The following is a 13,468-nucleotide window of genomic DNA, read 5'->3' as shown; positions in this document are numbered from 1 at the left end:
GGACCTCATCTGGGGACCCTGGGGGTCACCTGCCGCTGGGGATTCCTCGTTTCCCTGGGATTTGGAGGGGAGGCTAGCTGGTGCTGAGAAGGGCTTTGAGGCCGTTTCTGCATCAGCTGCCTAAAGATGGTTCTCATCTCTGTCTTGGAGTTGAGGTAGAGGGTGCTGGGGTGGGGCACCGCGTTCCTCTGTTGTTGTAGCCAAGGGAAAAAATCTTTCCCCTTACCCTCTTAGGCTGTCCAGCTGGGATCCTGCACACTAGACTGGCAAAAGACGGATTAACAGGGGAAAAGCAAACAGAGATCTCTTAACAAGTGCATCGTATACACATGTATACACATGAGAGCTCTGGGTGATGAGTCCTTCATGGGGTGGTTAGGAGTTTGGGGTCTATATCCATACCCAACTGGTAGGGGAAATGGAGGGGACAACTGGCATTTATAGAAAAACAAGTGACTTTTTAGAAAGATGAATGAATGGGCCCTTAGGAGAATGGGAGGGAGAGGTGATAGTTTGTGACAATGTGTGTCTGGGGCCGTTTTCAAATATATGCAAAAGCAGGGGGATAGTGTAGGAACTTCCATTTACCCAGCATATAGATAAAACAATTAGATTTTGTCACTTTTTTTCCCTTTTGTTTTCTTCATTGGAAGATTACCAAATAAATCCCAGACATCACTGCATTTCACCCCCACATACCTTCAAAATATTCTTACGTAACCATAAAACAAATGTCATGCCTAGGAAGGCGACTGTAAATCCTTGATATATATTGACTGCCTAATTCAAAATCAAATTTCCCCGACTGTTTCTTTTTAGAGTTTTATTATTTTATTTTTTATTTTTTTTTAATTTTTGAGAGAGAGAGACACAGCACAAGCAGGGCAGCGAGAGAGGGAGACACAGAATCTGAAGCAGGCTCCAGGCTCTGAGCTGTCAGCACAGAGCCCGACGTGGGGCTTGAACTCCTGAACAGTGAGATCATGACCTGAGCTAAAGTCAGATGCTTAAGCTACTGAGCCACCCGGGCACCCCTTAGTTTTTTTTTAAGCAGCATTTTAAATAAAACATACTTTAGAATTCATTTTAAATAAAACATACTTTAGAATTCCCTTAAAAATCATATTTATGTAGGGCACCTGGGTGGCTCAGTTGGTTAAGTGTCCAACTCCTTTTTTTAATTTCAAGTTTTTATTTATTTTGAGAGAGAGAGAGTGCAAGAGGGACAGAGAGAGAGGGAGAGAGAGAGAATTCGAAGCAGGCTCCACACTGTCAGCACGGAGCCAGATGCAGGGCTCAAACTCATGGACCGTGAGATCATGACCTGAGCCGAAGTCGGACGCTTAACCGACTGAGCCACCCAGGCGCCCCTAGAGTTGGCTTGTTTTAACCAGGATCCAGTTAAGGTCTGCACATGGCGTTTAGTTCTATTTCTTATGTCTTTTCCAATCTGTAGTACTTCCCTCCTTCCTTCATCCCTTTTTTATTCCTGCCATGGAACTTGTTGCACAGACGGGGCCAGCTGCTCATGGAATGTTCCTCATTCTGGGTTTGTTGTTTGCTTCCTTGGGTCACTGTTTCTCTCCTCCCTCTACCTCTCATGTTCCTGTAAGCGGAAGGAAGCTGAGTCCAGAAGCTGGTGAGATTCAGGCTCAGCCTGTGGGCCAGAAGACTTGGTGGTTCCGCAAGCTTCTTTCCGCATCACATCAGGAAGTGCATCATGTGTTCGCCAGCTGGCTTTTAACTCCAGATTTTTCTTGACAGACATCGTCGGAACCGCCCGACCGGATGAGAAAGCCATCATGACTTACGTGTCCAGCTTCTACCATGCCTTCTCTGGAGCCCAGAAGGTACCCGCCCCCCCCTTCCCCTCCTTCCTTGCGCAGCACACCTCGGGCCGGGACCCAAACCATGCGCCCCCGCCCCCCCCGCCTCTCCCTGGCAGCAGGGTCTGGATGGCGCGTCTCTCTGGTAGAGTTAGCTCCCGGTGCCAACGCGGCGTGCTGCTCTCGCTCGGCTCCTCTCCCCCCCTGCCCCTCTGTTCCTCTTCTCTTCCCCTGCAGTCTCTGAGAGGACTGGGCTCGAGCTCGCCTTCTGGGGCCCAGAGGGCTGGCTTGAGCAGGAAGAGCTGCATGTGTGGAATCAGCCTGGGGGTTCTGGACTCCTGGAAGCTGCAGTAGGCAGCAGTCCCTCCGCGCCCACCTTTGTTGAAGCCACAGGCTTTTTAACACAGCAGCCGGGCTTCTATTAGGGAGGCGTCTCCTGTCCTCACTGACCTGTTTTGCAAAGGTGTCGTGAAGCCCCCACCTTTCTCCCACTCATGGGCATGATGTAGCAAATCTGTCCACAGCTTTGTTTTCGGGCCCTGATGCCTTCTGTATCCTGCCGGGGACCCACATGTGGGGTCACTCTGCATGCTGTATTTACAGACATAGGCACAGCCCCTTGGAGGGGGATGGGAGGAGGTGGGCCGCTGTGAGCCCCTTCAAATGTCCCGGCCCAGTTTTGCTCAGGGAGGCCTGAGTTTAAAGTCCAGTTGTGCGGGTTGCACACTGCACAAGGGTACCACAACTAAAGAGCGCTGAATATTTTTGTTACCAGGCTTAGCTCAGGCAGCAGAAGCCTCTCTCCCAGACCCCACTCACAGGCAGGACCCTGGAAACACAACATGCAGGTTGACAGGACCACAGGCTGGGCCTTCACGGTGTCGAGCCGTGGACCTGTCACATCAGGTTGGATGTGCTCAGGCCAATTTCCCACCCTCCGCATGGAGTCTGAGTGACCTGTCTCCAAATGCATGATGGGGGCGCTCCCCCCTCCCACCTCTGCCCAGCCTTCCCCTCTGCTCTCTCTCTCCCTTTCCTGTCTCAGCCTGTGCCCCCCACCTCCTCACCCTTCTCTCCTCCCACCATCTCATTTCGTCTCTCTCTGCCCGTTCCCTCATCTGCTGTCTGTGCGTCTGTCTTGCATTCTCCCTGTCCGCCACGGCTGTTTGGGTTTATTCTGTGCCGCTGCTCCCTTTCTCCTCTCAACCTCTTCTCCTTCTCTGTGCAGATGTGTAGGCACGCTAAGGATGGGAAGGCCATGTGACCTAATGTTTCATGTCACTGCCACGCCTTCTTGGGTGCGCAGAAGGTGAGCTCTCCCTCGGCCTCGACCGCTCTCCCTGCCGCCCTCCGCCCACCTCTTCCTTCCTCCCTGGATGCTCCGGCAGCAGTCCGTGGGGCTGCAGCCCCTCCTCCTCTTGTAGGAGGGCAGGGTGCTCTCTGAACCTTGGCCGGTTGAAGACGCCAGAGAGCCGCAGCCTCTGGATGGCCCCTTGTGTCTCTGACCATGCACACTGGGCTTAGTGGAGGTCACAGATGGGAAAGAAGCTCGTGGTCTCAGCTCCTTCCCTGGACCCTGAGTCAAGAGCCCTTATCCCAAGCGATATGGCTCTGGGCTATGCTTCCTAACTATTCCCTTAAACATTCAGGACCCCTTCATTTTCTCTCCTTCCCGCTCAGTCACAACCATTCTTTCAAATTACCCAGCAGACAGGGCAGGGAGAAGCCTTCCTGCCTTCTCCCTGGTGTCCAGGCCAGAGGCTCAGAGCCCTTCCCAACCAGGCCTGCCATGGACGTGGTGCAGGTTGCGCACTCCACAAGCCTGCCATGTGTGCACCATAGACCATGGAGATTTGGATATTTGTTACAGAAGGAATCCTGCAGATGGCAGTAAAAATATTCTCTAACAGATCAGTATGACAGTTTTCCAATAGGAATGCCTTGGGAAGAGGTGCCTTTAAAAAGTTACACAGAGGCACGTGGGCTTGTAGCAACCCCGTCCCCTGGCTGGACGGGCACCAGAACCCTCCTCGCCTTCCTTGCAGGCCTCACTGGCACTGAGACGGGAGAGCTGCCCCTCGTGGAGGCTTCCGTGACTCACAGGTGTCCTGGCCCTCCCAGGATCCCCAGCCCCCTCCAACCTCCTCTCCGGCCTGCCTCTTGCTTCCTCCTGTTTCCCTCTGTCCCACCTCTGCTGCTGCTCTCTCGTCAACTTCTTCTGGCCCCTCTGAGCCCCCACCTGTCAGCCAGGTTGTGAGCAGCATCTGTCCCCTTCCTTGGTGGGCCCCCCCAGCCCTGATAACCACAGAGGGCCTGCTTGCCCGCCTCTGTAGCTAGACTGCTCTCTGCTCTGGGGTTTTCCAGCTCCTCCTCTCTGTCCCCTGCCCCTCCAGGGGTCCTCTCCTGGGCTTCACGCCTGCCGACACTGGCCTTCCCTGTGTCCTGGCTGATGATAATGCTCGGACGGGAGTGTGTGCGTGCGTGTGCGAGAGTGTGTGCACGTGCGTGTGCGTATGTGCGTGTGCATTAGCAGCCTGCTTTTCTCCCTCCCAGATCTCATACCACCTCTCCCCACGCCCCTCTTCCCTCCCTCTCATCCTTGTCGCAACCATTTCACACTCCTTTTGTCCACATTCGAGGACAAGGTCACCAGTGTCGGGCTGGGGGGCGGGGGGGGGGCGGTGGCGTTCATCTCATGTCCTGGGTCGGCGGCCTCTCCTAGAGTTGCCCGTAACCACTTCTAAGGATTCAGGCAACTGCTTAGAGCCAAGCAGACCAGGGGGAGGGGAAGCTCCCTCCTCTCCTTGGAAGAAGGACGATTCATTCCGACTCACACACTCTTCGTGTCTTGGCTGTCTCCGTGTCTGATGCCAGTGGGGGGCCATATTCTGAAACCCATGCTCAGTACATACATGCATGCACCATATGATGGTACACACATGCATGCACACGTGTGCACGTGTGTGCACGCGTGTGCGCGCGCGTGTGGCCGTCCACACACCCAGACAGGGGCGCGTCGTTGGTTTTCCTCGTCAGGTGAGGACCGACTTCTGTTTGACATGTTGGTTTGGGTTCTGACTCTTTCTCAGTTTTCCTTTGCCCTCCTCGTCCCCCGTGTCGATTTAGAATCAACAGAAAGCAGCAGATTTTTGTTTATGTAGTTTGTGCCTTAAAGTTCACGGTCTATTGGGAATGTTGGAGAAACAGCCATGTAAAGCACAGGCTAGATCTGCTGCAGGTGTTTCTGGATGCTTTCAGGAGTAGATGGTGACGTTTGCATCTCTTCGTTTGGCCCCTTGCTTGCTTTTGTCACATCGTGAATCTCCTAAGGGAAGGAAACAGCCATTTGTGCCCTTGAAGGATTATGGTCCATCTGGGGAAACCCTGAAACCTGGAAGCCAACAATGGCTGCGGTCTAGTCAGTGCCTGCTGTGCTGTGGGCCTGAGCAGGGGACGGGCAGGGGGGGAGGGCTACGGGGCTGCACACACGGAGGCTTTCTTGAACAGGAGGCACCTGGTCTTGGGGGTCTTAAGGGTGGAGTAGGGGTCCTCAAGTGAAAGTGCGGCAAAGATCAGGAAGGCGGGTCACAGCTTGTGTGACAGTTTCGAGATGTCACAGGTCAGCCTGTGAGGGGACAGCGAGTTAGCCCTGGTCCTCTGCCTGGGGTGAGGAGCACAGGGGGAACCAGAGACGGGGAGCAGGCTGCGTGCCTTTGCCTGCGGGCCTGGCTGGCAGGGGTACTGGGGCTGGGTGCTGACTTAGGCACAGGGAGAGGCTAGGCTGTGGGAGGAAGGAAATGGGCAATTCTAGATAGATTTGGGAAATTCTCGACTAAAAAGGTCACAGATGACATTTTTGTGGCATTCATGTGAATCTGTGGCTTGTGGGTGGCAGAGCCATTGTGCGTCATTTGGCCACATTTGGGTGTTAGATGTTACCTTAATTAACTACCTTGTACCAGCGAGTTCGATGCTGCGTGTTAGCACAGCAGTGTGGCTCTGGGATAGCAGAGTTTCAGTTGGGATAGCTAAGTTATTAGTACTCCAGGAATAAGAGTCCATAACTTAAAAAAAAAGTTACTAATATAAAGCCAAACAGATTGTTCTGTGTTAAGCTGTATAATAATATAACTTAAAGTAAGTCATGAAAATATAAACCAAGGGAAGGCAAATGCAGATTTCTAGAAGTCTCCCTTTTTTGTGTGTGTGTTTAGAAGTAATCCTTTTGCCTAGTGTTACAGAATATTTTCTCAGCCCATTTACGATATTTACGCTTCCACCCCTTGTGCAAATTCTGCCAACATCAGAAAGGCCGGGGCACTCTGGTTTTGCTTCTTGGGTTCTAGAACAGCCCATCTCCTCTTGCGGGAACTGCCCGAGGCCAGGACTCTCCTACGGTTGTTTTTCTGATGGTGTTTCAATTTCTGTTTTTCTCAGAGAATGAATTTTTCCTCCCCTAGAACAAATCTCTCCTTTGGGCAGTCTCTTTAGGAGCTGGTGGTGCTAAGTACCTCTCTCCTCAATCCCTCATGGTGATGGCGTTCTTGTGGCCACGGAAGAAACAGTTTCTAGAAAACTAGAAAGTGGGATGCTAGGGTAAGCCTGGGTCCCACGCTCAAGAGTCCCACTTGCCTTCCACCCCAGGGATTATGTCCTTCAGGCCTTACCACATTGGTCTTTCCTGCGTGGTCTCTGTGACCTCCTGGGCTGGTGGTGGTGGATGACTGAACCCTTCTTTGTAAAGGGACCTTGTAAAGGGTGAGACTGCCAGCCTGGGGGAGGGAGTTAAGCAGTGAGTGAAAGAGATGGGTCAAGGTCTTGAGGTTTCTACCTTTTTTTTTTTTTTTCTTTTTTCCCCTAACGTCAAATCTGGGTTCCAGGAGTCTGCTTCCTTCCTAAAGGTAACCGTGGAAGCTGGGGTGTCCCTCGAGGGCAGAGGCAATCCAGATGGAGTTTGCAGACAGCTCTCTTAAAGAAAGCTCTCTTGTTCCATGATGCCTGTGCTTTCTTTCCAAAGACAGTTTTCCTGGTTATAATGAGTGGTTTTCTCAGTCTCTGCTGGTGAAGCCACCTAGGAGTGGGGCAGGCTGAGCCGCAAGCTTGGGAAAGAGGTGGGTCTCTGCAAAAAGTCCCCAGGTGGCCCACTTGGGAACGTCCCCCAGACGGCATCCAAAAGGAGCCTCTGTTGATCCTAGAACAGTCCGTCAACAGGCTCTGCGGATGGGCGAGGCTCCTGAGGCTCAATGGATTATCTCCTAAAATCCCATGAACGCAGGCCTCACTCAGTCTGCCAGTTTGACCGACTGACACACAAGTCAAAGCTTATGACCACTGAGCCCAGGATTTCAAGATGCGTCGGGGGTAACGAGGCCAAGGAGGGCTTTATCCATGAGACATCACGGTGGCAGCCGCTTCTTGCCTATGATGCGTGGCCACCTCTGATTCTTACCCACTTGGTCAGCATGCTGGGCATAGCTTATGTCAGCACAGAGACCACTGGCCCCTGTGTCCCCTTCCCCGGCCTTCACGGGAAGTGGCCCTGGTCGCTTCAGGCAGATTGCTACCCCCAGCCCTCTTCATGGGGCACATTGGCATGTTTCCCATGACCTTGCTCTTTCCAAGGGCCCCACGTCTTCTGGCACAGTCTCCAGGAAAGAATTTCTCTCCTTGTCACCTTTTGGTATTCCCTGTGGTTACTTGTTGGTTCTTAAGAGGAAGGACAATCAATCAAGAGCTCCATGGAAGAAATGGTCATGGCATCTCCAGGGCAGAGTTAGGTCAGAGGGCAGGGGGGTGAAGGTCTAAGGATGTGACTCCTTGCCTCAGTTTCTTGAGACCCAAGACTCAAAGTGCCCATCTTGGAGGCCCTCTAGCCATTCCCAGTTGCCCGGTGGAGGCCTACCTGCTCTAACACCTTGCCTGGGGTGGGGGGGTGTGATCTCCTGACTTTGAGCTTGAAAAGACCTTTATGCTGACCTCATTCTGCAACCCCCCATCCCAGCAGCCACTCCCAATCACAGGATTTGGTGGCTGTGTATACTATTTGAAAAGTTTTGCAAAGAAAAAACATTTACATTTTAATTACTCCTTCTCAGTTCAAAGCACCCTCATTCTCAGGAAGTTCTTCTTCATGCCTAGCCTCAGTTTATCTTGCTGCAGTCAAAACCCATTTTGCCTTGTTTATCAACCAGTTGTGAGGTCCCATCTTTCTATCCCCTAAACCCTTGTCATCTGTAGGCTCACCCTTCTCTAATAGGCATTCTCTGCTCCTACTCCCAGGCTGTCTTTTCTATCCCAGGACCCCAAAAAGGCTTTGAGTTCCCCTCCCCTTGGAGTTGGGTTATGATGTACACAAGAAAACATGAATTTAAAGGTTACCTGAGCTCCTGGTGATTTAGGACCACCTGGCCCTTGCTGGTAGTAAGTCCACGGTGCCTTCCATGGCCCAAGAAGATGGTGTTCCTGGAGTTTCAGGGCCTTTGCATCTGATTTCCTTTCAGTCCTCTTGTTGCCAAAACCTGTGTCCTGTGTCTGTTTGCCCGGCACTCACTCAGCATGAGGCCTCCACTTTCCCAGAGGTGCCAGTGCCCAGCTTTCTGGACATTCTGTGCATGCTGGCTTGATCCTGATGTCTTGCCCTTCATGCAGTAGGGGTCCCTGAGTCTTCTCTAATGTTCTTTGGGCTTTGAGCCAGGAGCAGATTCTGTAGGCCCCTTTGTTTCTCAGTCAGCACCTTATTCTGGACTCCCAGGTTTGAATTCCTGCATCTCCTAAGATCCTGGCAAATCCAACCTGAGAGCCTGAGCCTTGGGGACCCCAGGGCCTCCACTTGGGATTGTAGGCTTGGCATGAATTTTTCTGCCCTCTTTACCTGAGCTGACCGTTTTGACTGTATCAGTCATCACATTAGTTACTTCCCAACGTGCATGGTTGGCCTCAAACTCTGGTCCTTCTCCAAGGGCCCCGGTTCAGCCACCAATATCTCTCTTCGGGCTCACTTGACCTGTGGGACCCGGCATGGGCTGGCAGAGGATGAGGAGGAGGATGTGGACTGAAAGCCTCAGGGGCTGACTTCCTGCCGGTAGAGCTGCAGGGCGGGAGCTCCTGCTGCCCAGGGCTGACCGTGACACCCACGCCCTTTCTTGTTGCCAGGCGGAGACAGCAGCCAATCGCATCTGCAAGGTGTTGGCCGTCAACCAGGAGAACGAGCAGCTTATGGAAGACTATGAGAAGCTGGCCAGCGATGTGGGTACCTCTTGAGTTCCCCCAGCTGGCTCCGGCAGGGCTCTGCTACCCCACCCCGGGAGAAGAGGGAGCCCCAGAGCCTGTACCTCCAGACCCATCCCTGGGGGTACCGTCCCAGGCTGGGTGTAGTCCTTGGTCCCAGCACAGCTGACCCAGGGCAGAGGTGGGGCTCATCTCTAGGCTCCAGAAAGCCGAGTCGTAGGCTGTGTTTCTTGCCAACAAACAGTGAGCCCGGGAAACTTTTCACCTCTCTGGGTCTTGGGTTTTTTCCCCTTGCCGAGTGAGAGCTAAGCCAAGGGATCTCAAGGGCCTTTCTAGCCTGGTATACTGTTGTTCTGTGAGTCGCTTGACCTAGAAAAACAGTATGCCTGGTTCTGAGAGGATGTGATCTGGAGATGGGATCAGTGCTGCCTCAGGCTCGCTAAGCAGCTGGGCCCACCCAGGGGACAGGAGGTTACAGGGCTGGGTTTGCTGTTCTGCCGTTGACTATATTTGGGGTAGGGCTCCACTTGCGTAAAAGAATTCAGCCTTCTGAACAGCTCAGCCCAGCCTCTTGGTGGATCTGCCATCCAGCCTAGTAAGAATACAGGTGCCAGGTGTAAGCCCAGCTCTGCCATTCCAGCTTGGTCACCTTGGCAAGTCACATAACCTCACGGCGCCTCGGTTTACCTCTCTGTAACCTGGGGCAGGAGTCAAAGCACAGAACCCCATGGGATCCCAATCCTCATTCCGATGAGTCCGTCTGGGGGGCACGCTGGCACCTTGCAGGTGCTCGTTCTGTTTCCTGTCACCCATTCCACTCCTCCTCCACTTTCTCCACCGTCATCACCTCATCCAGGCTGTTCCCTGCCTGTGTCCCAGAAGCCAGCCTCTTCCTTTTTGAGTCAGAGGCCCACATTCTAGAATTCTAGATCCCGGGTGACAAGGGCCTCAGGAAGCGGCTGTTATGGTTGTTACCTCCCCGGGACAGAGGACACCGAGGCCCAGCCAGCTGGTGGGGCTGGACCCAGAGCTCGGGTCTCCTCCTGGTCTGGCTGACTTCCTACCAGGTCCACGGTTCTTCCTTGGGCAGAGCTTGAGTTAACCCCTTCCCCTGGCAGAGAAGAGGCTGGTGGCCAGGCTGCATGAAGCCTGTGGCTCTCCTGGAGCCTGGCCTGTACTGCCGGGGAGTGGTAGCTGGGACGGGACATGCTGTCAGGAGAGACATCCCCCGGCTCCCCCTGTCAGGGAAGGGGCCCAAAGGCCGTAGGAGGGAAGGGAGGCAGCCCCTGGCCCCCCTCCCAGCATCCTCACGCCCTCCGCGTGCCCCTCCCCCCAGCTGCTGGAGTGGATCCGCCGCACCATCCCGTGGCTGGAGAACCGGGCGCCGGAGAACACCATGCATGCCATGCAGCAGAAGCTGGAGGACTTCCGGGACTACCGGCGTCTGCACAAGCCACCCAAGGTGCAGGAGAAGTGCCAGCTGGAGATCAACTTCAACACACTGCAGACCAAGCTGCGCCTCAGCAACCGGCCCGCCTTCATGCCCTCCGAGGGCAGGATGGTCTCGGTGAGCGCCGGGGAGCCGGAGCTGCTCCCGGCCGAATGCGGCACCGTGGGCGGGACAGGGCGGGACAGGGAGGGACGGGCTTCCTTCCACCTGCATACGCTGTTCCAGAAATCGTTTCTCCCTTCCAGATTGCCACCCAGACTCAAGCCCCCTGTCTCCTGACCATCCCAGGTCAGACCTGTCCCGCCAGACCCCTGAATATCCACCCGGGCCTCCTAGCACCCCCTCCCCCCACCTTAGAAAACCATCTCTGCAAACTAAGTGCCTCTGGACATATTGAACCAAAGAGGGCATAATTCAGTAGCAATTAGGGTGATTTTTACTTTTTTAAACATTTTATTACTTTATTTATTTACTTTGAGAGAGAGAGGGAGGATGTGAGCATGAGCAGGGGAGGGGCAGAGAGAGAGACAAGGGGAGAAAGAATCATAAGCAGGCTCCACTCTTAGTGCCAAGCCGACCCGGGGCTTGAGCCCACGACCTTGGGATCGTGACCTGAGCCCAAACCAAGAGTCAGATTCTCAACCAACTGAGCCACCCAGGTGCCCCTCTGTAAAATCTTTTTTAAGCACTTAAAAAAAAATGTGTTACCTTAAACAAGTAATGGGTTGGTGGTTTGGTTTTTTTTTTTTTTTTGGTAGGATATTTCAAAGATACAAATCTGCTAAATACAGAAAATAGAAATTACTCATAATCTTAACTATCCAATATCAACTTAAAAATGTTTTTTGAAATAAAGTGTTTTTTGGAAAAGATTCTTTTAGTCTATGTAAATAGGATTTTTTTAAAAATGTATTTATTTTGAGAGAGAAAGAGTACAAGTGGAGGGAGGGGCAGAGAAAGAGAGGAGGGAGAATCCCAAGCAGGCTCTGAGTCATCAGCACGGAGCCGACGTGGAGCTTAATCCCACAAATCCCTTGAGATTATGACCTGAGCCGAAGTCAGAAGACACTTGGGGCGCCTGGGTGGCTCAGTCAGTTAAGTGTCCAGTTCTGGATTTCGGCTCAGGTCATGATCTCATGGTTTGTGCGCCCTGCATCTGGCTCCACGCTGACAGTGTGGAGTCTGCTTGGGATTCTCTCTCTGTCCCTCTCTCTCTGTCCTTCTTGCACTGTCTCTGTCTCAAAAAGAAATAAAATAAACTTGGAAAAAAAAAAGGAGTTGGACATTTAACGAACTGAGCCACCCAGGCGCCCTACGTAAATATGATTTTTAAGGGAATTCTAAAGCATGTTTTACTTAATAAGCTGCTTTAAAAAAAAACAAAACAAAAAAAAAAAAACTAAGGGGTGCCTGGGTGGCTCAGTAGCTTAAGCATCCAACTTTAGCTCAGGTCATGATCTCACTGTTCACGAGTTCAAGCCCCATGTCGGGCTCTGTGCTGACAGCTCAGAGCCTAGAGCCTGCTTCAGATTTTGTGTGTGTGTCTCTTTCTCTGCCCCTCCCCGCTTGTGTTCTCTCTCTCTCTCCCTCTCTCTCACAAAAGTAAATAAAACATTAAAAAATACTTTAAAAACCCAACTAAAATTATATTGCAAATGGCTTTCCAAGTTGTTAAATTATCTTCATTTATGTTACTTATGTTATTTCCCCTTCCTTCTTGCCCTCTCTCAGACTCAGGGAGAAATGTTATGAGACAGACAAACATGCAAAAGAAAATTTAAAAACCCACCAAGATAGAGCTTTTGGCCTTCAAAATGAGAAATCATGAGAAGGCACGGACATAAAAGGGAAGGGCAGGGAACGGCCAAGCCAGCAAACAGTATTGGAAGCCGGCAGGATCCCAGGGAATCTGGAGGAAAGAAATAGGCCCTTTCCATTGTGTATGCACTTTGGAAAATTGCAGTCTTTTTATAGATTCCAGGCTGCATCTGCAGCTTTTAGGTGGCCAGAGCCTCAGCTGACCAGAGGGTGTTCTGTGCGAGTTAGAAGTGCCCCCTCTGGGTAGATGCAGCCTGTCCCCTGGGCCCCAGGTGGCGTGCAGGCTGGGTTCAGCCCACATGTGCCCAGTGGGCACCCTTGTGCTAATTGTAGAGACGACCCGGTGGGTGGCTCCCTGCCTGAAGGGCTGTGGGTTGTACTCAGCAGCTGTCACTGTCCTCAGGTGCATGGCCAGCTCACCCAGGCCCTGCAGGCTCCAGGCTACTGCCCAGAGCCCATGAACAGATCCAGAAATGTGGGGAGGCTGGGAGGTTCCCATGCCTGCTTGCTTCATTCAGTTATTGTTCTTTTCCACTGGCTGGCCCTCCAGCCTCTTTGATTGGCCAGAATCCTGGGTCACAGAGGGCCTTGGACTCTTCACAGGGCTGCACACCCACAGCCCGATAGCTGGGTGGCCCACATGGACTTGGGCCTCACTCCCTGCCCAGGAGGCCTGGTGTCCAGAAGCCCAGGTTAACACCAGTAGAGGGCTGGGTGGGTACAACTGAGATGGGAAAGGGGTTTCTTCCAGAAGGCTCGGGGCAGCTGTGCGGGTCTTGGGGGCCAGGTGGGGCTGACCCCATGCCTCTCATCCCTACAGGACATCAACAATGCCTGGGGCTGCCTAGAGCAGGCAGAGAAGGGCTATGAGGAGTGGCTGCTGAACGAGATCCGGAGGCTGGAGCGGCTCGACCACCTGGCAGAGAAATTCCGGCAGAAAGCCTCCATCCACGAGGCCTGGACGGACGGTAAGGCCAACCTGACCTCCTGCCTCCTGGAGGGTTCTGACCCTCGTGCTCCGCTGACTGAACTGCCAGGCCACGACTCCTTTCTCTCCTGCTTTTTGGTTTGTTTTGCTTTGTGTCTTACTGGTTGCTCGATGTTAGACAAGTTCATCAGCCCTTTGGTTGCCTCAGTTTCCTCGTCT

At 52.9% G+C, this 13,468-nt stretch overlaps 1 protein-coding gene across 4 annotated transcripts in view; it reads left to right on the top strand.

Moving 5' to 3' along the window:
* Nucleotides 1–13,468, top strand: part of ACTN1 (actinin alpha 1) — a 100,185-nt gene that overhangs the window by 69,500 nt on the left and 17,217 nt on the right. For all 4 annotated transcript variants that reach the window (XM_019451437.2, XM_019451434.2, XM_019451436.2 and 1 more), the window contains exons 8-11: nucleotides 1,765–1,850; nucleotides 8,979–9,071; nucleotides 10,390–10,620; nucleotides 13,142–13,289. In XM_019451437.2, coding sequence (XP_019306982.1) covers nucleotides 1,765–1,850; nucleotides 8,979–9,071; nucleotides 10,390–10,620; nucleotides 13,142–13,289 — 558 coding nt within the window. The remainder of the gene's footprint in view (nucleotides 1–1,764; nucleotides 1,851–8,978; nucleotides 9,072–10,389; nucleotides 10,621–13,141; nucleotides 13,290–13,468) is intronic.

The sequence above is a fragment of the Panthera pardus genome, unplaced genomic scaffold (genome assembly GCF_024362965.1).
Source record: "Panthera pardus isolate Hobbes unplaced genomic scaffold, ASM2436296v1 HiC_scaffold_24, whole genome shotgun sequence".
NCBI classification, from domain to species: Eukaryota; Metazoa; Chordata; class Mammalia; order Carnivora; family Felidae; genus Panthera; species Panthera pardus.
The sequence above is the reverse complement of the archived record's forward strand: the minus strand, read 5'-3'. Positions and strand labels throughout refer to the sequence as shown.